General features: G+C 42.7%; 2 protein-coding genes and 1 non-coding gene across 13 annotated transcripts in view; 2 read left to right on the forward strand and 1 right to left on the reverse strand.

The window, feature by feature from the left end:
- Window positions 1–5,395, forward strand: part of Rap1gds1 (Rap1 GTPase-GDP dissociation stimulator 1) — a 126,222-nt gene extending 120,827 nt beyond the window's left edge. For all 5 annotated transcript variants that reach the window (XM_020185421.2, XM_020185420.2, XM_074041406.1 and 2 more), the window contains one exon: window positions 3,546–5,395. In XM_020185421.2, coding sequence (XP_020041010.1) covers window positions 3,546–3,673 — 128 coding nt within the window. In that variant the 3' untranslated portion in view covers window positions 3,674–5,395. The remainder of the gene's footprint in view (window positions 1–3,545) is intronic.
- A 13,660-nt stretch (window positions 5,396–19,055) lies between these two features.
- On the forward strand, window positions 19,056–19,128 carry Trnas-aga (transfer RNA serine (anticodon AGA)). Its single transcript has one exon. It is a non-coding gene; the product is annotated as a tRNA-Ser (tRNA).
- Window positions 19,129–22,757: 3,629 nt separating this feature from the next.
- The window catches only part of Tspan5 (tetraspanin 5), a 168,757-nt gene continuing 166,589 nt past the window's right edge, over window positions 22,758–24,925 (reverse strand). For all 7 annotated transcript variants that reach the window (XM_074041409.1, XM_020185417.2, XM_074041408.1 and 4 more), the window contains one exon: window positions 22,758–24,913. In XM_074041409.1, the coding sequence (XP_073897510.1) occupies window positions 24,848–24,913 (66 nt within the window). In that variant the 3' untranslated portion in view covers window positions 22,758–24,847. The remainder of the gene's footprint in view (window positions 24,914–24,925) is intronic.

Consider the following 24,925-nt stretch of genomic DNA (forward strand, 5'->3'; position numbering starts at 1 on the left):
GTATTTCTCCTTATAGTCAGTTTTTAGCTTATTTTTCGATCCTGTTGTTAGTAGCATACAACTTTAGGCTTGCTGTGCCTTCTTGGTGGACTGACAGTATGACTCTCTGGCTTTGCTAGTTTCCCTTGCTCTGAAGTCACTTTTTCTGACATTAGCATAGCTACTCCTCCTTTCTTTTGAATAACATTCTCATTATCTTTTTTCTACTCTTTTCATTTCAGTCTTCTGTGTTGTATTTGAAGTAGTGTCTTTGTAGACAATATTTGAGTCATGCTTTATAAACCACTCTGCCAATGCCTTTTATGGGGAGGGGACAGTACTCTGGATTAAGCCCAGGGCTTTGCATTTGCTAGGCAAGCACTCGACCTCTTGAGCCACGCTCCCAGCTGTTTTGTTTATATTTTGTTTCTGAGTCTTTGCCCAGATCTGCCTTGAACTATCAATCATTCTGTCTCTGATTATAGGCATGTGGCACCATGCCTGCCTTGCCAGAGCAATTTCATTTTTGTTTTGCTGTATTTTCTATTTGTTTTCACTCCCTTTTATTGTTTATAATGTAATAAATGGTATTAAATATTTCTTCTGTATACATTTAAAACTGAGACAACTATTATAATTTTTGTTTGCCCTATCAAACATAATTCAGAAAACTCTTAAGGAAAGTCTGTGGTATTTACCCACTTTTTAAAAAAATTCCCTTTTAAAAACCAATCATTTCTTTTCTTAGAGAACTCTAATACCCATTCTTTATTGTCCCCAGTGACCTTTTTCCCTCTGTTCAGATTGAGTAACTTCTATTGTTCTCTTAAAGTTCACTGATTTTTTTTCTTCTGTGTCCTCCATTCCAACATTGAACTATCAAGTTTTATTTCAGTTTTCTATAATCATTATTTTTGAGTTCTAATATTTCCATTTCAATTCTTGGGTGTTAGCAGCCCCAAGTTAGGTCTGCTAGCAAGAGAGTCTCTTATTTTTCCCTCATCTGAGAAAGTTTTGTTTCCCCTTCAATCCTGAAAAATGTTTTCTTCAAATAGAGGATTCTGCGTTAATAGTTCTTTTCTTTCTGTACATGAAGAATGCTGTGCTTTTTGCTGGTGTCTTTTAGCATCCATAATTTCTGATGAAAAATCTTGCTTGTTTTAGCCCCTGTAGGTAAGGTATTATTATTTCCTCCTCTCAAAAATTTTTTTCTTTGTCTATAGTATGTCTTGAGGCATGCATTTGAGTTTCTTCTGTGAGAAGTTTTCTCAGCTTCTTGAATCCATAGGTTTAATGTCTTTTACCAAATTTGAAGACTCTTTAACCTGTGTTTTTCAGGTACTTATTTTCTTCTCATCCCATGTTTCTGGTGACAGGAATTGGGAGACCTTCACTCATGGACCTAGAGGTCCCTGAGACTTTGGTCTTTTTCTTGTCCCCAGGGTACTTTTCCCCTCTGTTTTTCAAATTAATTTTTGTTGTTCTCTTAAAGTTCACTGACTTTTTTATCCTTGTGTGCTCCATTCCAACATTGAACCTATCAAATTTTATTTCAGTTATTGTTCTATAATGATTATTTTTGAGTTCTAATATTTCCATTTGCTCCTGTCTTATGTCTTCTATGGCTTTGGGTGGTTTTTGTTTTTTGGTTTTTTTTTTTTCCATTTGTTTCAAGCATGTTCATAGTTGTTTGCTGACATACTTTTTTGATTGCAGTAAAACATAAGTGTTACCACTGTAGTCATTTTTAAGTGTGTAGCTCAGAGCCATTAAGTACATTTGTGTTGCTGTGCAACCATCATTCCCATCCAGCCTGGACAGTTTCCATTTTCCAAAACCAAAACTGTACCCATTAAGCAGTCAATCCCCATTTACCCTCTCCCCTGCCTCTGGCTATCACAATCCTATTTTCTATCTCTATAAATTTTACAACTCTGAGCATCTCAGATAAGTGAAATGATAAAATATTTGTCCTTCCATGTCAGGATTTCACTTAGCATATACATTTACAGCTTATCAGTGTTATCATTTGTCAGAATCCCATTCCTCTTTAAGGTTAAATAATGTTCCATTGTGTGTACATAACACATATTCTCTATTCCTCTGTTGATGGAGGGTTGTTTGCACTCTTTAACCTTTGCGAATAATGCTGTTGTAAACACTGGTATAAAAATATCTCTTCAAATCTTTGATTTTAGTTCTTTTGGGAAGATATACAGAGGTAGAACTGCTGGATCATATGGTAATTCTGTGTTTCACTTTTTGAGGAACCAACATACTGTTTTCTTCTGTGGCTTGGCTATTTAACATTTCTACCAATAACACATGGGTCCAACTTCTCAATGTCCTCACCAGCACTTGTTATTTTCTCTTTTGTTGATAATAGCCATCTTAGTGAGAGGCAGTATCTTACTGTAATTTTTATTTGTATTTCCCTAATTGTTAGAGATGTTGATGATGTTTTTATTGAGTTGTAGGAGTCCTTTGTATGTCCCTTACCAGATACGTGATTTACAAATTTTTTTTTCTCATTTCATGGGCTGCCTTTTTTACTGTTGATAATGCACAAAAGTTGGGTTTTGAGTTTATTTTTATATATGGTGTAAGGTATGGATTTAACTTTTTTCTTTTACATGGAACTATCCAGTTTCCTCAACACCATTTGTCAAAAAGACTATTCTTTCCTCATTGAAATGAGGAATCATTTAACTGTAAGAGGTTTTATTTCTAGGCTTATTCTGTTCTGTTGGCCTATAGATCTGTCTTTATACCAATACTACACTTTTCTGATTATAGGTTTATTATAAGTTGTAAAATCAGGAATGTGAGCTCTAGAGTTTTGTTCCAGATTATTTTGTAGATTTGTGGTCCCTCAAGGTTCTATATGAATAAAGATAGATTTTTTCTATTTTTACTAAAAATGTTCTTATGATAACTGGTGGACATACCAAAATAAACATGGCAGTTTAAGGAGTTAAGCTGATTACGTTAAGCTTGTTAGACCTCACTCTTCCCAATAGTAGGTTTTCAGAGACACCAAGAGTCCTATACTTTCCTATAGTGAAGGTTAAACAAAGCAGTAAAAGGACAGAAAGAGTAGGGTAGGTAATTGGAGAAGGAGCCCCACACCCCTACAGAAATTTGTTGAAAGGATGTGAAATGTAAACTTTCATTTGCTACAAAATTAATTTAACAGATCCTAAGGTTTTCAGTAAATCATCCGGCTTCATGTTTGAAATGGTGATAGGATGGAAATGGTGATATAACTGAACTTTGAGATCATACAATGAGCTGTGTTTAACTCATTCCCCTAAATCAACCTTAGGCTATAGAACTCGATACCTGATTTATATTTATTAAAATGCGGCAAATACAATTTCTCTGACTTATTACAATATACTCCCCAAAAAAGGACATTGCTAGGCCACCACCATTTTTTTTCCCAGAATTCTTCCTAGTTTTATAGCTGTCTCATCAAAATAAACATTTTGGGTTTATATTTGGGGTAGATTATAGAGTAAAATTAGAACAACCTAATGGAACCCTATCTTATTTTTATCTTCCAGAATCTCTACATAAGGAAGTGCAGGATTTGGCCTTTCTAGATGTCATATCCAAACTTCGCAGTCACGAGAACAAAAGTGTTGCCCAGCAGGCCTCTCTCACAGAGCAGAGACTTACTGTGGAGAGCTGAGAACTGCCAGACTCCCAACATGGCACCATGCCATCTCCGATTTCCCTTTAGTCCTACTCCAGCTGACTCTTCTACTTCATTCTCTACCACACCACTTGTGCATGCGTGTAATGTTCCAGTACCAATTGAAGAACTGCTGTAGGTACCTGGCTAATAAGATTTCTAAACCCATAGTTAGTGTGAACATGACTGTCAAAACGAGTCTCTACCCATAACTGTTCTCTTGTATTCCTGTTGCTTGAGCTACATTAAGTAGAATGTGCATGTTGTAGTCCTATGATGATCTAAACTTGGTACTACATATGACTTGCTCCTCACATGTGGTAAACTACATAATATGTACTGGTAAATTGGAAACAGAATGCAGCAGGATCTTTCTAGCTTATTTAAAGGTGAAACTCGATAGGAAAATGTAGATCTTTTTTTTTTTTTTGGGTGCTTGGAAAACACAATGACCAAAAAAACTGTATGACTGCTCATTCTTTAATCTTACTTACTAATGTTAAGCCCATGGTACCTAGAGTTAAATAAATTCCAATGCCCTCACTCCTTACCCTATGGTTTCTCCTTTTTCCTAACTATGTAGACTACTGAAACTGCCACAAACTTGGCAAGACTTCCTAAGGTTTCTGGTTCCATCTTAATTGACAGTCATCAGTAGCCTGATGTTGAAAACATTTATAGTTTTCAATGTGAGTAGAATTAAGGGATTAGAGAATCCCTACTACACTATATATTTGGGTTTTCCTGTATTTTAGATTCTGAAATATGTGTAGTTTCACCTCAGAACTTCTTCAGTCATTTAATCAGCATTGTCCAACACTTTGTCTTTATAAGTCATTTGGCATTTGTTTTCAACTGAGGAAGTTTGAGTATAGCACATCGGAGAATGGACTTTTTTTGGTTTTTCGTTTTTCAGCATTCAGATTGAAAGCTAGGAGTTTCATCTTTCATAGTTGTTTTAAATCTTGTACTAATACTAGCATGACATAGGAGGAAAGATGAAGAAATAAGCTTGTCTCGCTGAAAGAAAGGAAGGCAGGTTATAAAAGCCATAGTAGCCAGTCCAGTCCATTCTGCAGATGCTTCATACCAATCACTGTTGGAATTTCCCTCCTTCACTCGCACTGAGACCTGCAGTAGTCTCCCAGGCTATAAGGAAGCCAAGACTCGAGATGAGAAGAACCCCCTTGGCAAATATAGTGTGCTTTTCACTGCCACTACCACCACCAAACGGGTTTTTAGAGCTTTGAAACACAACCTTTGTAAGTTAATAAGAACATCCTGTGACCCACCTGTGACTCCCCATAGCCAAGTCTGACCGCTACTGGCCTAGAAGGGAGGGCGGGCTCCACTGCAGAAGGAGTGTGGAACAGTAGAAAGGGCTGCCAAGGAGGTGACAGGAGCCCCTCCTCCCAACACGAGGTACCATACATCAGTGGATAATCTAAGTTGGACTTTTGACTCTAAAACAGCTAGAATTCAAGAAAGTTAAAACTCTAATGAAGTGAAGAACCTCTTGACTAATTATTCCCTCTGATGTCCAAATAAGGGACTATTGTGAGTGCTTGTGCTACACTTACAAGAATGACCTTGTTTTTTGTCTTTCTCCTGGGCTGGGTAGTGGACTATACTTTGTTAAGATTTGAAAGACATCTGTAATGTTGCATAATAGATTGTCCATATTAATAACTTAATAAATAAATAGTATATCAACTATAATGGCACCATTTGCTTTATTTATTTCCAGCTCCTAGAACAGCTCTTGTTCATTGTTGGGGCTCAATAAGTATTTGTTGCATGAATTCCTACTCCCACAGTTTCCAGATGGTTTGGATTAATTCTGGATAGACTCAGCAACTGATAAGAAAATTGAGATTTAGCTAGCTTAAGATTTAAAAAAAAAATTATTGATAGTAGAATCTGTCCTTACTGAAAAGCATTATACAGAAAACTTCAAAACAGAAATGTCCTAAAAATCATACATTTTGGAGAAGTCACCATCTGGGCCAACTGCCAGCAATCAATTCACTGATAATGGATAGGGGCTCCCACATCCAGCAAACCAAGTGCAGTTCAGGTTACAAGTTCTCCAGGAAAAGGAGAAGACTGTGTGCTTGTGATGACAGGTCCACCAAGTTAGGCAGTACCCTGCCGCCAAGCCACAGCAGTTGGTGGGAGAACACAAACTGTGCTATCCCTCATCTCCCACTACTTAATCTTAGTTCCACAGGCTAAATTAGTTTGCTACCCACTCAGAATGCATTTTAAGGGAGAGAACAGGCGGAACACTACAACTAAGCCATAACTATCATCTCGTGCCAGGACTGCAGCACAGCTGAAAAGCAAAAAAGCCAGGAATCCCAACAATGAAGATGCCTCAGTGAAGTGCACACTTTAAAACTCACCACTGCCATCTGTGTAGGCGCTTGCCTATGCAAATTTGCTTGTTGGAGCTTTTATAAAAATAAACTTTAATTGCTTAGAGTTAAGGTTGCATGTGTAAGACCCTGGATCCAATCCCTAGCACAGAAAAAAAAAAAAAAACAAAGGTACTAAAATGTCCTTTCTTCCTCGTCCCATAGCAACCTGGAATCTCACTAACCACCTGCCAGGCTGAACCTTCAGTGTGCACAAAACAAAATTAAACACTGGCCTAGAATCTATTGTTCCCTTGACAGCACATTTCAAAGATACTATGATATGGATGGAGATGTGGAATAAAATTTTTCAGTACTAAAATGATTTCCTCTTGTATGGAATAGAATTCTTGTATGGAATAGAATGCAGCTCTGTGTGCATGCATTAATGCGAAGGGAACTGAAAGCCCCCCATGTGAATAATTCACAAAGAAATGCTCTTTGATGCCATTAGGAGGCGATCTAATCCTGTTCAACATATGGGGTGGAGCTGTCAGATTCTAAGACATTTTCTTAGGTGAGCATTGCCTGTGGGATCCAGCTGTTACTAGAATCAGTACACTTAAATGCCACTCAACAGTAGGGAGCCATAGGATTTCTGTTCTACCAGAATGCATGTAAGACATTTGGGATGCATCTTTGTAGCTCTAACCGGGAAAATTATGGTATGATCTCTAACTTTACATGTATATGAATGTAAATAAATACATGCCACATAGCTTCGTAAGTGTATGTTTTATAGGTGTTATCTGACCAAAGTGTTGTGGTTACTATACTTTAAAAGTGTAATATTGACGAAGGTGTATGGTCTTTGGGAAGTTCTGCACTTCTGAGCTGTAGTGCATCCTGGCTTGGCCTGGATGACTGGGGCCAAGTTACTTAAACTCTTTGAACATATTTTCTCATCAGTGTAACAACTTTAGTAGTGCTGCTTCCCAGGACTTTTTCCTTTCTTTTTATGGCAGCACTAGGATTTGAACTCAGGGCTTCACACTTGCAAGACAAGCATTCCATCACTTGAGCCACACCTCCAGTCCTTTTTTCTTTGTCTTTTTTTTTAGATAGAGCCTCACTTTTTGCTCAGGCTGGCTTAGACTGTGATCCTATTTTACACTTCGTGCCATCTCTGCTATGACAGGAGCATGACCACCCCCAGCTGGTTTCTGTTAAAATGGGGTGTCGTGAATTTTTTTGGCACAGGTTGTCCTCAAACCACAATCCTCCCAATCTCAGTCTCTCAAATGTCTAGGATTACAGGCATGAGCCACCGAAGCCTAACTCTTCCTGGGATTTTTGTGACAAAACTTTTAGAGGCTCAAGATAAAACTGTGATATCCTATTTCCTAAACTCTATGTCCTTCTCCTCTCTACAGAATTCCCAACTGAAAGAATTCAAAAATGAGCTGAACATGGTGGCACACAGTGTAACTCCAGCACTTGGGAGGCTAAGGCAGGGCAATCATGAGTTCAAGGGTAGCTTGGGCTACATAGCAAGATAGATCCTGCCTCAAAAAAAAGTTTTTAATGTTTTTAAAATTAAACAGGCAACTCCAAGTGGGAGATTGCATGCCTATTATTCATTTGAAAAGCACTTGATTATACTCAGTACAGAACATAACTTCTAGCTTTCTTCCCCTGATACTAAAATGTCCAGGTCTGCAGAACAAGTCTTGAATGTAGGCCCCTATTCCCCACCCCAGTGCTTCCTCTTCCTGTCTCAGACTTCTTTGTAGAGTAGTAATAGTAGCTCAGAAATACTAGCTTTTCTTAATATTATTACTAAATCAGTATAAATCGGGTTTTCTTAAATATGAAAACAAAACTTTAGCTGGGCACTGGTGACTCACCTATAATCATAGCTACTCAGGAGACAGAGATCAAGAGGATCCCAGTTTGAAGCCAGCCTCAGGCAAATAGTTCTTGAGAAAGTATTTCCAAAATCCCAACACAAAAAAGGGCTGGCGGAGAGGCACAAGTGGTAGAGCACCTGCCTAGCAAGTGCGAAGCCCTGAATTCAAGCCCCAGTACTGGCAAAAAAAAAAACCAAAAAACTTTATCAAACTGCTTTTTAGCTATAGCCATGGAAATTTTAATCTAACAGCACTTCAAAAATAGCCAGTATAGCCGAGCACTAGTGGCTCACGCCTGTAATTCTAGCCACTCAGGAGGCAGAGATCAGAAGGAGCACAGTTTAAAGCCAACCCAGGCAAATAATTTGCAAGACCCTATCTCGAAAAATCCATTACAAAAAGGGCTGGTGGGGTGGCTCAAGGTATAGACCCAGAGTTCAAACCCTGGAACTGCAAAAAAAAAAGAAAAAGACATACCTGTCTGTTATTTGTAACACTAGATAGGAACTTAATGTTGGGGGGATGGGCGGACAATTTTATATACTGGAACCAAACTACAATGAAACCAAATGCAAGCCAAGTAGGTCTGGGGCCTACATTCCCTGACCTTTGCTCCTCTGTCCCAGGATTTCCTACTGACCAGTGCTCCCAACACTTGCCCAAGAGAAATACAGAGCCCCCTACTTCCTGAGCAAACCAGAGGGTCGGGCTGGTGTTGTGAGCAGTGATGTCTTCTCACAGTTGGCTCCAGGGGTTTGCCTGCTCCCGGACATTGTCAGTGCAGCTTCCAAAGAGTGAAAATGAAGACAGGTGCCTGGGACATTCAAGTCAGGGCTCTAGGGGGAATTGAGTTACACACCCATCACCACCTGAAAAACTAACTTGGCTTTCACTGTCATTCCCAGCCTCAGAGCACATTCCTGGAACTTGTCCGTGGTGCAGAGATCACTGGTTTTCCTGACAGGCATAACACACTTAGCCACACAGTTAAAAACACTCAGTATGTGCAAAACTTCATAGTGTTTAGTTAGACTTGATCACTTACAAAGGATACATGTATACACAATTTTCTGTTTTAGGATTAGATTTAAAAGAATTAACCAGTTACGTTCTTCATCAGGGAAGTGTAGCTGGGCATGTACCTGTCCATAATCTCAGCACTCAGAAGCCTGAGGCAGAACAATCAGAAGTTCAAAGCCAACCTGGGCAAAGTTAGTGAGACCCCACATCAAAAAGAAAAGTAACTGGGTGCCAGTGGCTCATGCCTGTAATACTAGCTACTTGGGAGGCTGAGATCAAGAGAATCATGGTTTGAGGCCAGCCCAGGTTCCCAAGACCCCATCTCCAAGTAACCAGAGCAAAATGGACTGGTGGTGTGGCTCAAGCAGTAGAGCACCTGCTTTGCAAGTGCAAAGCCCTGAGTTCAAACCTCGGACCCACAAGAAAGAAAAAAAAGGCTGGTGGTGTGGCTCAAGTGGTAGAGTGCTTGCATGGTATGAGGTTCTGGGTTCAATCTCCACTATGACCAAAAAAAGAAAAGAGCAACAACAAGAAAGTATAAAGCCTAATCCTGTCATACCTTTAGGTTTAGAATTTTTCTAATGATACAATTTTAAAGATTTTTATTAGTATTTTAAGTAAAAAATGTTAAAGCTTTAACCCAGACTTTCATTTTATAAACTCAAATTTAATGACAGATCTTTTTAAAGTACATAATTTGGGGTGGCAGAGGTAGGAAGATCACAGTCTGAGGCCAGCCCAAGCAAAATAGACCTATCTCAAAAAACAAGCTAAGTGCAACAGTGCATGCCTGTGGTCCCTCTACTCAGGTGACAGAGGAGGATTGCTTTCTGAGGCCAGGCAAAAGTGTGAGACCCAATCTGGAACAAACTAAAGAAAAAGGACTGGGATGTGATAGAATGCTTGCATAGCAAGCACAGGACCCTGCATTCAAACCCCATTGATATTAAAGAAAAACAAAATACATATTTTCAAGTATAATTGTGTGACATTGCTACTAGTCCGGTAATTGCTTTGTCATTTATTAATTCCAGAAATCCTGATGAACCCTGGCAGGATAAAACTCTGGCTATACTCTGAGTTTATTGACAAAAATTAATGCCTATCTGCACGTTCATTTGAATTTTATAACCATATCTACTTTAAAACAGGCTCCCTTCTAGCCAAGTGCCTCCTCCCACCCTTTTGGAAAGGGGCTGCTGTGTAAGAATAGAGTCAAGCCTGAAGGGAATGGAAAAAAAAAAAAAAGCCACTGGGGACACCCTGCTATCATCAAGGAGTCCATGCACTCATGCGAACACCCCTTCTGCCTTAGGGCCTTTCATAGCGTTCCTCCAGTGTCACCATCCTCCTGCCACCAAGACCAGAGATGCTTGGTGCCTGCCATGGACCTCTCTCCAGTGTTTAGCACGGGAACAAATTCCTAAAATGACTTAGGACTTAAGAAGGAAGGAAGGGTGAAGAGCATTGTAAGATAATATGGAGATCACAGACCCTAACAGAAGATGTGACTTGCAGACTATCTTGCTGTAGAGGAAGAAATGCTAACCAACCAGAGTAGCTCTGACTTTAGATTTATCTGCAGGAATCCAAATAACTCCTAATTTTAACTGGAGTCAAACATAAGCAGACAGTTCTTTGACTCCACCATTCCTTTTTTTAAGTTTCTAGAAAGCAACCCATTCCACCATGCCTCTCCTGCAAAGACTATCTTTTCTGCACAGGTAAGAAAGGTATGGAAGGAGCTGAGGGTGTGGCTCAGGCCCTTGGTTCAGTCCCTGGCAAGGCAAAAAGAACAAGAAAAACAGGAGCTGTTAGTGAATCCTACTCCATTTTCTCAGCCACACCACTTCTTCCACTAGTGTCCAGCAGAAGTTAGAGGATGTGACATAGTGACACAGTAAAATAGTCATTAAGCTTTGCATTCATAATGCTACAAAGAACTATTAAATTTTCTGCTTCTGCCTCCCACCTCTTTTCCCCTCATTCCCCTACCAGACCATTGAGCAATATAGCAACTTCCTCTGAGCCACAGAAGTGACCAAAATGTGCAGTGACCTAAGAAATGTATCTGATGGAGCTCATTTCCTGTTACTATACCAAGCGGGATTAGCCGTGTGCGTGTATTCTTTATAACCTGATGCAATAGTCCCTTGGTTATGGAAAGCGTGCTTTGTTCTACGTGTGGCCAATGTCTGACACCAAATTCCACTCTTTCCCATGGCAATTGCCCCTTTCACCTTTCCTGGGCATTCTACTCCTTTTGTAGACCTGTTGGACCCACTTGTTACCTCCTGCACACTCCACTGGCAAGCTCTCCCACACTCTGGGAGGACCTGACAACAGCGTCTCCTTCCTGGGTGACTGGGCCTTGCATCACTACCCCCACTCCACCCTTTCTCAAATGCTCAATGTGGAGCCCCTAAAAAAAAAGAAAGAAAAAGAAACAAGAGAAAGCAGAGCAAACCTGCAATCACCCATGGGGATGGAACCAGCCAACTGGAGTCCGATGGCCACTTAGCACTGCCATCAACTGGTCCCACACTTCTGCACCTCTTACATGGCTGAACCACCACTCTTGGTTTGTTCCAAGCTGACCAGCACTGCAGACACCACTCACATGGGGAGGGGACAGGATGGAGAGGACCATCACAATCCTCATTAGGATTCTAAGATATGCCCAACACATTTCTGCCTCTATAAACCAGAGATGTCATGAGACCTTCACGCCGGCTTTGTTTGTTCTACGTGGCATATTTTTTAAAGAGAAAAAAAATGGGGGAAAATGAATAGCTGTGAAGACTTAAAATGTAAATGATTTTGCATAAAAATCTAGCTTTCTGACTTTTAAAAAATCGGGAGATCTGGAGGCATGGGATATAGCTAAGTGGTAGAGCAAGTGCTTAGCTTGGGTAAGGCCCTGGGTTCGATATCCAGCACACACACACACATACACACACACAGGCAATCTAGCAATCGGGGACCATCTATAATCCAGGGCTGTGGCTGGCTTTGGACAAGGTGTGACTCACCCCTCTGTTAGTGTCCCCACCTGGTGCACATCCTGCCTTCTCCTTGACTCCACAACCCCTGGAGCCCTGTGCAAATGTGGTGCTATGGAGACTTGTGCAGGCTGTGTGCTTCCAGAGCAGGAGTAAGGGGTATGGATTTTTAGGAGCAAAGGTCATGCCTACTGGAGTCTAAATATTTGACTCAAGGATAATTTCTATGACCTTTGCAAAGTTCCATGGTTTTTATAGTCTCAGAGGACTTGACATTTGAGGGTGGGTGACATCTGCACTCTCCCTGATAGGTGGCAGGAACATAGAAAATGACAGCTGCAAGCTCTGCCCAGGCCTGTCCCACCCCTTCTGCTAACAGGAAGGACCTGATGCTGACCCTGCTGTCCCTTCCTGTGGTGACTACAGGAATGTGGAAAGTCCCTTCTTTGATAGGTCAGTGATGCAGCCCTTCTCACAAGGCAAAAGGCTTCCTCACCTTGTTAACCATGTGAGTCAGGAGCCCTTACGTAAGGAGGCTCCTGCTCCCCACTCCTTCAGAGCTCCTTTAGAGCCTTTTGCCCCTACTTTGCCCCTGCCAGCCTCCCAGGATAACCTGAACACCTACCATTTCCTCCTTAGAACTAACCCTACAGAGATAAGCCTCATTTTAAAAAGCTCACACAAAAGTTTTGTTCTCCTCCCACCCAAGACCCCAGGGAAAAGCATCACCTGCTTCTAAACTTTTCAATGATGTCATGTACGAATGAAACTATGTCCCTTTCTATCCTAGAGCAGGACAGTGCCAATGGGCTTGGGAAAAGTCAGTCACTATCCATGCCTCAAGCCACCAAAGGGACACTAAAGCAGGAGCTAAAATATGACCACAGCACAGGAACAGTGGCCAAACCTTGTCTCCTCTGAGGGTGGCCAAGCCAGGACCAGAAAATGCCAGCCTGCCTCATACCACTGCCATATTTGAAAAGAAATACAGCATCGGTAAGATGTGTTTGTGGCAGATATTGCAAGTTATTTACCCAATATCCAGCTCCTTCATTTTATTGATACAACCCCAATTTTGTTCAGGGGACAATGTGACAAGCCATTGAAATGCCCAGAAAAGGTGTCCCCTAGTGAAAGATCTGCTAGGAGAAGGCTCCTTGGTTCATCCTTTTCCCTGACCCCAATGCTGATATAAGCCCTCTTACCACTATTAAATATAAACACAAAGGCAGGGGGCACCCTCATACACTGAGGACAGCGGAACAGAGAGGTGCAAAGGACCCAACTCTGGTGGTGTTAATGCACTGGATACCCTCCTGCACTGAGCACCCTCATGCTGATGGCAGAGACACACACCTGCCTGTGGAAGCCCCAAAAACTGGGCAGATTGGAATCTTGAGCCCGAGGGCAGTCTTTAGGGGTAGGATGACTAATGGCAAAGCACAGGCCCTGAGTTCAAACTCCAGTACAGGAAAAAAAAGTCTTGGGGTAGTCATTAAGGCATCAAGGTCTCTGTAGGACGTCTTCTGCCTTTAGACCATGGTCTCAGAACTCATGAAAACAAATTTCAAAGGAATAAAGCAACCAGATTTAACTCAAAGTTCAAAAGAAAATCCCAAATAGCCTAACAGTGCCCTCATTACACAGATTTTCTGAGTGCTGACAGCATTGGTCGGGCCCTGTGTCTGGAGCTGAGAACCTTGGGAGACTCTGCCTGGGAAGCCAACGAGGTCTGCAATGAAAAAACAGAGCACGAAACAGAGCAGAACAGATGGGGAGGGGAACTTAGACATTTTAATGTTTGTTATATAAGGGGGAAAAAACAAGGTTGTAAATTTTCATTGGTATATTTGCTTTATGTTTTGTTCTGGAACCAGAATGACTGCTAATGGCATGGGAAAAGCAATAGAAGGACACACACACAGACAGACAGACACACACACACACACACACACACACACAGATGCCTGTTAACCTCCCTGCTGCTTTTGGTGTAACTATGATGATTTCCTCATCTTGGGAGACAATTCTCCATGGGAGTCTTCTGTTTCTACCTCTGTGAAAAGACAGAGAAGCTTTTGTCTAAAACTCCTTTTCAAGGATGTTTATATAACAAACAGCCTTGTGGGACAGAGTCAGTTTCTCCCTCTGGGGCTGAGGGCAGCTTTTTTTTTTTTTTTCACTATGCAGGAAAATAAAGACAATGTCTCCCTTAGAGGCAAAGCTGGGCCAGGACTGTTTGCAGAGTCCTTTATGAGACTGGAGGCTTCCTAAGCACAGGGGTCCTCAGTTGGGGCACAGCCCCACTGTGAGTGTGCTATGTCCCGGGGCCACTGTTCCTTGTGGGACTTAAGGTAAAAGGACCTGGTACAGACAAGAAAGTCACGGTTCCACAGGGCCACGAGCAGCAAAAGCCCCTTGTTTGTAACCCGAGTCTGGAGCCTGAGCTCACCATCTATGAAATGGTGCCAGGCCAACTTATTAGCTTGCAAATCGGGTAAATCTTGGGTGCTCACAGTTCTTCATGCTTACCCAGGTCTGGGGTGTATCCCTGTACTTCAGGGGTGGAGACTGGAGCCAAGGATGGTTGTGAGGTGTTCGAGTCAGGTGACTGGGAAGAAAATGATGGTGACCTTAACTTTGACTTACTGCCATCACTCTCACACAAGGCCAAGTTCGTTCAGACATCTGAGTGTCTTGTGGATGGAGTGAGGGCTGGAGACTTAGAAAATGTAGAGGAAGTGGCTGTGTCTCTGATTAGCTCACGGTCTTCCTCTCTAATTCCCCATGTGTGGCTCGTGGCAGCCTCTTGACTCCCTTTCTGCCGGGGATATCTGAAGGGAAGCCAAATGGTCTGTCACGTGCATCCTTCCCACTGTTAGAACTACACTAATTGTATCATGAGGGTTAGATACTTGCTATACCCAGGGCTCAGGCCTGGGCATACCCAGGGCCAACTGATAGTTGCCAGGATCAGTTCATCTTTGAAAACAACACCCTACCAGTAAGTGGAGCCAGATCTATTTTGCAGAATAAAAACCCGTGCTTCAGTCTGGGATGTGGTGTTAATGCCTGTAGTCCCAGTTACTTGGGAGGCAGAAATCAGGAGGATTGATGTTCAAGCCCAGTCCAGGCAAAGGGAGTTATTGAGAAAGACCCCATCTCAACCAACAAGCCAGATTCTGTCCTATGTGCCTATCATCCCAACTACTCAGGAGGTGTAGATAGGTGGGTTCAGGCCAGTCAAGGGTAAAAACACAAACCCTGCCTGAAAAATAACTAAAGGAAAAAGCACTGGGGCTGTGGCTCAAGTGGTAGTGCACTTGCACAGCAAGCATGAAGTCCTGAGTTCAAACCCCCCCGCTGAAGAGCACTGTGTTTTAGGAAAGCATAGACTCTCTATCCAAAACCCTACTCCTCTTTGTCATGCTCAGCAACAGTCCTAGATGTTTCAGTCAGTTCAGGCTGCTATAACAAATTCCACAGACCAGGTGCTTAAACAAGAAACAGACTTCTCATGGTTCAGGAGTCTGAGAAGTCCAAGATCAGTGTGCCAGCATGGGTGGACTATCATGAGATCTCTGTCCCTGGTTATGTCCTCTGTGACCTCTTCTTAGTGGATACATGAACAGGGAAAAGGATCTTATCTCTTATCTTCTCTCTCCCTCTCTCTCTAGGCAGTATTGGGACTTGAACTCAGGGCCTCACTCTTGCTAGGTTATCTCTTCTCTATCTATTTTCCCCAGTTCATCCTGGGGATCTACCTCAAGCCTTCATCTAAAGCTCATTGCTTCCTGATGGCCCCTCCGTCAAATACCAGCACATCAGGGATCAGGACTCCCACACATGAATTTGTGTGAATGTGGGGCAGGGGAGAGTTCAGTCCATAGCACTGGAGAACATCTCAGTGCTGGGCACATAGCGCTTAGCTGCACAGGCCAATCCTCTGGCACTTGCATTCTAATAGAAGCCACTCAATGTCAGTTCCAGTGTATGAGTTAGTTCTCCAGAAGAGGATGCTACAGGAGCCCTCCTTGGGATGGAGAGGGGCTGACAGAGTTCTGAGAGGGCTTCCCTGACAAAGCCCTTTCGGGTGAGGTCTGAGACTCTGAGGAAGAGCATTTGAACTGTTTTCACCTTGGCAAAGACCCTATGATGTAAATAGTCCTAGCTTCATTTTATAAGGTACTGCTCTTACAGCTTACGTGGGTAGGCACTGAAGCTAGGAAGAAAAAAGAAACCTGGGTAAGGCCATGAGGTAGGAAGTGACCAAGCTGTATGTGGCACTCAGACCTGACTGGCACAGAGTTGGTCTGAGATTTTCTTACTGTACCACAAGTTTCCTTTTTCCTCAAAGCAGCCCAGAGAGCTTTCTCACTGTGCATTGGTTGCACGGTACCCTTAAGAGATGGCAGTGACCGCCCTTCTAGAGTCTTCATGGAGACTGACAGCTACTGTATATATTCCAGTGTTTACTTTGTTGACTCTCATTCTTTCCATAGAGTCAGTAATAGAAAGAACATCTCAATGGCGCTCTCTCCTCTGCGCCATGGTGGAAAGAGCAAGCCCTGTCTTGTCTTATTTGTTTAATGCTTCCCTGACCTCCCTCTCTGCCCTAGAACTTAGCAGATTATTGAAAGTCAGTATTAGCAATTGTTCAAAGAAGTAAAGCAAGAATTAAATTAGGATTTGCAGCCAGAGTCCTGAGATGGTTTTTCCTAAGAAAGCATGACATACCCTTGGGAGTCATTTCAGAGAATTGTTTCACTCCCTCACACTCTAACCAAGTGACGGGGGGTTGTTGAAAGGGGGAGGGTGCCCTGTACTCTGAACATCTTGTTGATGACTAAATACAGTTGGTCCTCCTTGTTCAGGGATTTGCCTCTGTGGATTCATCTAACTATGGATTAAAAATGCATACAAAAAATTGAGTCTGAGGTGAGTGAACATATACAGACTTTATCATTCCTCAAACAATATGGTATAACTATGTACACAGCATCATATTGTATTAGGCATAAACCACTCAGACATGATTTAAAGTATATGAGAAGATGTGTGCAGGTTACATATGAATACTACACCATTTTACGCAAGAAACTCGACACCAGTGGTTTTTGGTATCTGACAGGACACTGGAACCAAAACACCATCATATCTCCCTTATACAACAGATTCTGGTTTCTGGTGAAACTGGCATTATAATATTTTGCTAGGCTAACAGAAATGCTACTCTGGACCAGATAAAAGATATTAAGATGGTTTTTTTCACTCTACATTATTTTGACGTGCTGGGGTTGAACCTAAGGCTGACCTCATGCATGCTAAGTACAGCATCTAACAGAGCTACACCCCCAGCCCTCCTCTCTTAAGTGCAAAGCCTGAGTTAAGATCAACTTTTACTTTAAAACTTTAAAGAGATATGGTATTAATTTTCTGCAGCTTTAATTAAGGCTTACCAATAGGTGCCTCAATCATATTTTAATCCTTTGACTCAGTCATCCTAGAGCAATCTATCTTAGTGAAGTTACTACAGCTATGTGCAAAGAATAAGAAACATATAAGAAAGGCCACTGCAACTGTATTTAGTTGTCAAGAGCCTAAATTTCTAACTGTTAGTGGTTAGCTAAACTATAGTTAATCTATACCAACAGTTCTCAAACTTTCTGGATTCAGGACCCTTTTGCACTTTCATCATTGAGGCTCCTGAAGAGCTTTTGCTTACGTGGCTTATTTTTGTGAATATTTATCATCATAGAATTTTTTTTTAAGAGAGAAATGTTTAAAACACTGAAATATAAGAGCACACATTCCCTTAGCTGTCAGTGTAATCACATCACCACAATGCGTGATCTCTGAAAAACTCCACAGTACATGCAGAACGAAAGCCAACAAAAAGGAGAACTAACACCCTATTAGCATTAGGAACTAGTTTAAACTTTGAGCCCTCTTGGCATATTAAAAACTATAAAATGTTCATGGACCAAATTTTGAGCACCCTTGATCTATATAATAGAATTCTTTGTGACCCAAATATTTTTATTGTATATCATATTCACTGACATTGAAAATATCTTGATTTAAAAGAAGCAGACCACAAAACAGTGTGGTCCTTATTGTACAACTTAAAACAAAAACATAAACATGCTAATATATTACAAGTGTATGTGTCTAGATTTTGAAAACACAAGGGATTTCTTCTTTTGGTTTTCTGCATTGAGATTTTTCTTTTGTATCAGGATAACGCATATTTGTAAGCATAATATACATATTGCCTATTTACAATCACCTGTATTTTCTTCCCAGGCCTGAAAATTTCAGTTTAGTAGCTTTAGGAAAGATGTCATCAAAACATACCAATGATAAGGTATTAGTTTTTATTTTTTGATGCTGGGAATTGAACCCAGGGCCTTATGCATAAGCCCATAGTCTACTACTCAGCTCTCAGTGAGGAGGGTAAGCGAGGGCTGATCTGCACAGCTCTAAGTGAGGAGACTGTTCTTGCCTCTCAGATCACAGAATCACTATCATCTGGGAGCTGGAGATCCATGGACTCTCCAGCCCCATCCAAGACCTCAATCAAGACCTGGCATGTTACAATGACCCAAGAGCTTACCAAAAGGGCCCGGAGGACTGCCGTAGGTTTTTAATGCTCTCAGGTGATTCTAATGCCCGTCAAGGACTGAGAAAACACTGCTCTCAGGCCAGGGCCTGGTTTCAACCTTGAAAAAGAACAAGAACCTTCACTGCAGCAGGTGGTGACCTCCCTGCCTACTCCCAGGTCCCAGATATTTTGCATGAACAAAGTAACTGGATAGAAGATGCACGCCAGTGGCTCACACCTGTAATCCTAGCTACTCAGGAAGCAGAGATCAGGAGAATCGTGGTTTGAAGCCAGCCCCGGAGAAATAGACTTTATCTTGAAAATGCCTAATACAGGAGTCTTTGCTACTATTTCCTGTGTGGGGAACAGGAAGTGTTTCTTTCTCTTTTCTTCCCCCACCCCTTGTCTATACTTTACCCTGTTATACTAAAATAAATCCTTGCTAAAACTTCAAAAAAAAAAAAAAACCCAATACAAAAAAGGTCTGGTGGAGTGGTTCAGGCGGTAGAATGCCTGCCTAGAAAGCATGAGGACCTGAGTTCAAACCCCAGTACCACCAAAAAACTGGATGGAGAAAACAGACTATTCACACTGCTATAATTAAGTACCATGGACCAGGTAATTTCTAAACAACAGAAATACATTGCTTACAGTTCTGGAGATTGGGGAGTCCAAAGGCAAAACACCTAAAGACTTGGTATCTGGTTAGGGCCTCTTCCTCACAGTGCCTTCCATGCATCCTTGCTTGGTGTGAGGGGGAACAAGCTCTCCATCTGTTAAAGCAGACCCAGAGCATGGTCTGTGTCCCATTCAGGTGCACATGCAGTCTAGTCAGCCCACCAGAGGAAAGAAACACGAAGACCTCCAGTAGGTCTAGATCAGCAGCAGGTGATCAAACTCTATTAGTTCCCCAGGGTTGCTGGAATTAAACAAGTCTCTTACTCTCTCACACCTCTAGAGACAAAAAGTTCAAAGTCAAGGTGTTGGCAGGGTTGGTTCCTTCTAGAGGCTGAGGGAGAATCTGTTTCTTGCCTCTCCTACCTTCTTGTGGCAACCTCAGCATTCGTTGACTTATGGGTGCATTACCCCCATCTCTGCCTTCCTTCATGTGGTATTCTGCCTGTGTGCCACACAGCCCCTTCTAATAAGGCCACCATCATCCTGGAGCAGGATTCTACCCAACTCAGGTTGACACCATTTGAGTTAATTATATCCACAATGATTTCCAAGCAAGGTCATGTTCTGAGAGTCCTGGGAGTTAAATTTCAACATAAGAATTTTGGAAGACAACTCAACCCATGACAAATTCCCAAAACATAAGTCACCATCTCCACTGCCTTTAAAATCAAGGCTGCAAATCCTCAGATCAAAGGAAACTCTGGGAAAACACATTGGTGTTTTCAGAGGAACTATAAAGAATGCTGCATATGTTGTTTCAGAATTGTGGCTTGTATGAAGAAGCTGAGATGCAACTCAGGACCCTGGGGCCTTGTGTCATACAAACCCTTAGTTCTAGTGGATGGAGTGTGCCCTGGGGAGGGAGAGGCAGATAGCCAGGCTGAGATCTACCTCCAGTGACTGGCACCTAGAGGACCTGGTGTTTCCTGTCTGGCAGATGAACCACCACCATCTTCTAGAAACTGCATCTGAGACTTGGCAGGAGTGCAGGGCCCAGATACCACCTGACAATTACCTGACACCTGCAAGCTCACCCTAATAAAATCCTAGCAGAAAGATAAGGACACAGATACCAAGGATAGCAAAGCACCCTGTTCCCTAGCATTCCACACGTCACACCATTTTGGGAGTATGGAGAAGGAATAAAGCTCCCTGCTCCAAGGGAGCTGCATACCTCCAGGTTTCTCCAAAGCGCAAGTGCCTCTGAATACATGCCGTTTCATCCCTGAAGAACTACACAATCCAGCTCCAGTCGGCTGTGCTTTCATGTGGCTGACACTAGAGGGCAGGCCACTAAAACGTTCCCGTACAAGCTTGGCAAATCCCACATTCAGATTTAAAGGACAGCCTTGGCCTTGACTCCCCCCACCCCTCCTCTGCAAAGGCGTACAGCATGGGAAGCACTCTCGTGTTTGCATGCTACTGTTTCTTTCCGGAGTTCATTTCCAGTGTAAAGCCATTAACTAGGCTGCTCTTCTTTAGATTTACTTTAGCTGGTGTTCCTAGAAGTGGAGGAATAAATTGCACTTGGCCAGTGTTGGTCACCAGGGGATTAATTTGGACTAACGCACACCAGGAAGGGACCAATCAGCAGCCCCTCACTGGTGGCAAGCTTACCAGAGAGCCACTCAACATGAACACACCAGAGGAAGCTGTAGTCCGTTCCTCAAATTTAAAAAGCCCTGAGAACTGGAGTTTTATAAACTCTACTTGTAGCAGACCACTCCAAAAGAAAGAGAGAGATAGAGAAAAAGAGAGAGAGAAAGGCTGGGGTGAGTGTACAGATGGCTTTGGCCCTGCTTGTAGTTTGGCTTCTCTTCCCTGCTTCCTGACTCAGAAACATCTGCCTTGCCTGTTGTCTTGTGTAGATGGTCAACAGTGGGACCCTGCATGATAAAGCAAATGCTGCCTTTCCTCTTCCTCCTGGACTCACAGCACCTACAGAGAGCCCCTGGCCCCACTGGAGCATGCTGGCCGGAAATCTCCAGTGTTTATGGAGAGGTTCCAGGTTCTTCTTTGGAGGTCTGAGCAGGATTTCCCTAGAGAAGGAGCACTTTGTGGAACAAATGACAAAGACTGCTGGGGAGGGCCACCCAGGTCACTGGGCTCAGGATCTCATTGTTCAGCCCACCGGCTTCCCAGGGCCCTTGTCCAAGTGAGCAGGAAACAGACCCTGAGAGAAAAGCTCCACAAAACTGCAAAATTATCCAATTGCTGCCCACACAAACACAAGGCATGAATGATCAAATGCTTTGCGTAATGAGAAAAAGCCTAGAGACACTTGTAAGACTCCTCATGATGGAGAAAGGCCTGGGATGCGTGGCAAGAAGAGGGCAGATAGAAAAGCCTGGGTTTCTTCCCGGGGAGAAGAAAGAGAACTTTTTCAAGTACTGTGTGATGCAAACTTCTACTTTCTAATCCCTCAGTTCCTTTTACAAAACCTTACCCTTTCATATTATGAGAGCAGTAATGTTTATGGTAACCAGTGAAATAGAAATAAAAAAAAATCTTCCTCTAAAGTTCAGTATCTTCACAGTTGAAGAAACTTCCCCCAGGTTTTGAGTTTTGTAGGCAAAGCATCATTTTAGTTCTCAGCCATAATATTCTCATCTGTTGGCCAGAGATTACACAGAGCAAAAAGACAATCACCCCATGTAGACCTGTCATCTCTAACCACCAGCGACAAGTGTCCTCAAAATCAAAATAACACTTTTGTTTCAAATAACAAGGGAGGTAAAGCAAAATGTTTTGCAAATAAGAAACACTGGGATATACTGTCAGGGTCTGATAGTACTGTATGAACCTTAAAATTTTGCTTCCATTTGATCTTTGAAAAGTCTTTAGTCAATCTTAAAGGTACAATTCTTCTTCAGGGATAATTCACAAAGACACATTGGTATATTTCAGATGGGTTAAGATTCCTGCCTCAAAGGACAGCAAGCAATTATTTTCTTAGGAAAAAGTATAAATTTATCTAGGTCCACAAGTCCTAGTTCCAAGGAATTTAAAAAATATTCACCTTAGGGGCCCCACTACATAACTCCTAGAGTCATTTCCTGGTGGTGGTGGTGTGGGGGGGGGGTGAGTTCCATGATCCTCAGGTTTGTAACCAGTGGAAGGAGGCCTCAGTGACAAAGAGCTCACCAGGCTCTCCTCAGTCTTTACCAAAACCACAAGGGGGACATCTCCCTACCCAACCATAAGAATTAACCTCTCCCCTCCCAGTGGTCAGAGCAGTGCTTCTCAAAGTCAGTGTGTGTTTCTCAGACAACAGCATCCTTGGGACCTTGATAGAAAGGCAAACATTCTAGCCCTACTCTGGATCTAGCACATTAGAAATTCTGGGGATGGGGCAGTGCCATCCTCTGCGGATGGACCCACACACTGAACCCAGGGACTTGAGCACAGGGAGCTGCACTCCAGCCCAGCCCTGATTGTGTCGCACAGCAGAGTAAGAAATGCATTGGATCAGGGAATTTCACTTTAACGGAGAAGTAACGAACACAGAACTCCATGTAAGGTAGAACCAAGTTTATTAATGACAATCTTTATTACAATCACTTTCAAGTGTAAAAAATAAAGGGTGATTAAAATTTAAAACTCACTTGGACTTGCTGTTTGGCTTTTTACTGGTTGTGCCAAAGGGTGGGGATCTTGCCTGATTGTGAATCAACTGGTCACATGGACTTCACTGGAAAATGAGGTAATAAAAAGACAAAAGTGCCAACTGGAGAGCTCAAGTGTTCTCCATGTTGGAAGGACGTCACAACATGACAGCTGCGGTGTGAAATAAGATAACTTGACATCCAGGGAATGGAATGAACACTGCTACCTATACAGAGACACAAACACAAACACATGCAGGGTCCTATACACCCCCAAACTGTGGAGACGAGATTCTTAAAAGAATTTCTCTAAGCAGATTGACACATTCATCAGCCACCATGATGCACCTGGGATTGAAATGGAAAACCATGCTAAATTGCCACTAAGTATACTAGCTGGCTGCCCAGCTGGTGCTGGCAAATGTGTCACCACTGTCAAATATGCTTGTAGTTTTCTCAACATTCCACAGACTAATATCTGCTCCCCAGGAGAGCAATATCCAGGGAACATCAGCTGGGTTAAAATCTGGGCGGCGGGGCGGGGGTGGGCTCGTGGCAGCAAAATTCACCCCTCCTGCCTGGAGTGGGGAGTGGGGAGTGGGGGGCGGCAGCACCTGGGAGTGGTTCTGTGCCTTGTGTCACATTGCTCTGTTTCACCACACACCCCTCCAGACTATTTGTGCTTTGTTACCCCTGATGGCTAGGCTGCACAGGAAGACGTAAGGGGCTCTGGCCACACACTATGCTTTCTCAACAAAACTAAAACTGCAAGAACAATCAGAAGAAAAAACCCATTTGAAGCATTTTGATTGTGGCAACACTGTTTTGGAATCAGGTTCAACTCCATTCAAATAGAAAGAAGAGGAAGGTGTAGAAAAAGCCACCAAGCTTGACACTGGAAGAGACAGTCAAGCCCATGGGAGCATTTGCGATGGCACAGTCAGTCTCTTCCCAGTCAGGCTGGGACTCCATGCTACAATCTCCCAAGGCCATGGACCTATGAGTAAATGTTGCTGACCAACATTTCTAAACGCCTGTAGGAAAGATGGCAGGGAGAGGGAGATGGTGTATTCTAATTCATAGGTCATGCAGGTTAAGATTCTACAAAAAATTAATATTCGAACTGAGTAAGAAAACACTTCAAAATTTAAGAGGGACTGTATCATAGCCTTCACCATTCGGAGACAAAAAACAAACAAAACAAAACACAACCCAGAGTACTCCAGAGTTTCCAAAGAATCCAGACACTAATTGGTGGGGGCGGGGGGGTATTTAATTCCTCTCATTAACCTCATTTTCTCCTTGGATGTCACTGATAAGTAAAGCTCAGACTACTTAGAAAAAAGATCAGTCCTGCTCAAATATGGCATCACGAAGTCTCCAATGCCCTTGTTCGGTACAAACACCGCTTCTCAGAGACCACGTGTGCCTGCCTACGTGACCTGTTCAACACAATCATAAAATCTGAACCCAAGAGCAAGCGTTCTTCTTCTTCAGAGGAGAGATGCAACAGTTTCTTGAGATGTACATGGAAGGAGGCCAAACCACCACTGCCCTCCAGGTAAAGGGCTGAATTTTAGCCAAAGATACCCATTTTAGGTCACGGAACACAAGGCAGTCCCTCCAAGAAGTGATGAAGTGTAAAATTCCCTCTCCCAGTCTGCCACTTACTGAGGTGGAGGACAGAACTGTATTCTCCAAAATTCAAGTACACATGGGGCCCTCCCTCCCCCTTTTTTTCTTTTTGGTGAGCATCCATCCATCCATCAGTTCATGGCTACAGTAGAGATTCATGGCGCAACGACTTTCATACTGGTTTTTTTCTTTCTTTTTTTTAATTCTGTCAGTGAGCAGCATTTCCCAGTTTTTCCCCCCACAAAAACCAAGTTCTTGGCAGCTCCATTAGGTGGGAGTGCAGCGTGGCTCTCAGCCTGGCTGGCGGAGGGTCAGGAAGGCTGGGTCAGTCCAGTGTCTCAAAGCAGCTGGCGAAGGGCTCTACCAGCTCGCCCTGACAGCTTCGATGTCACTCACCAAATTCTGGGCCAGACATATCCCAAAAATCTGAGGAAGGCA

Source organism: Castor canadensis, chromosome 9, assembly GCF_047511655.1.
Source record: "Castor canadensis chromosome 9, mCasCan1.hap1v2, whole genome shotgun sequence".
Taxonomy (NCBI): domain Eukaryota; kingdom Metazoa; phylum Chordata; class Mammalia; order Rodentia; family Castoridae; genus Castor; species Castor canadensis.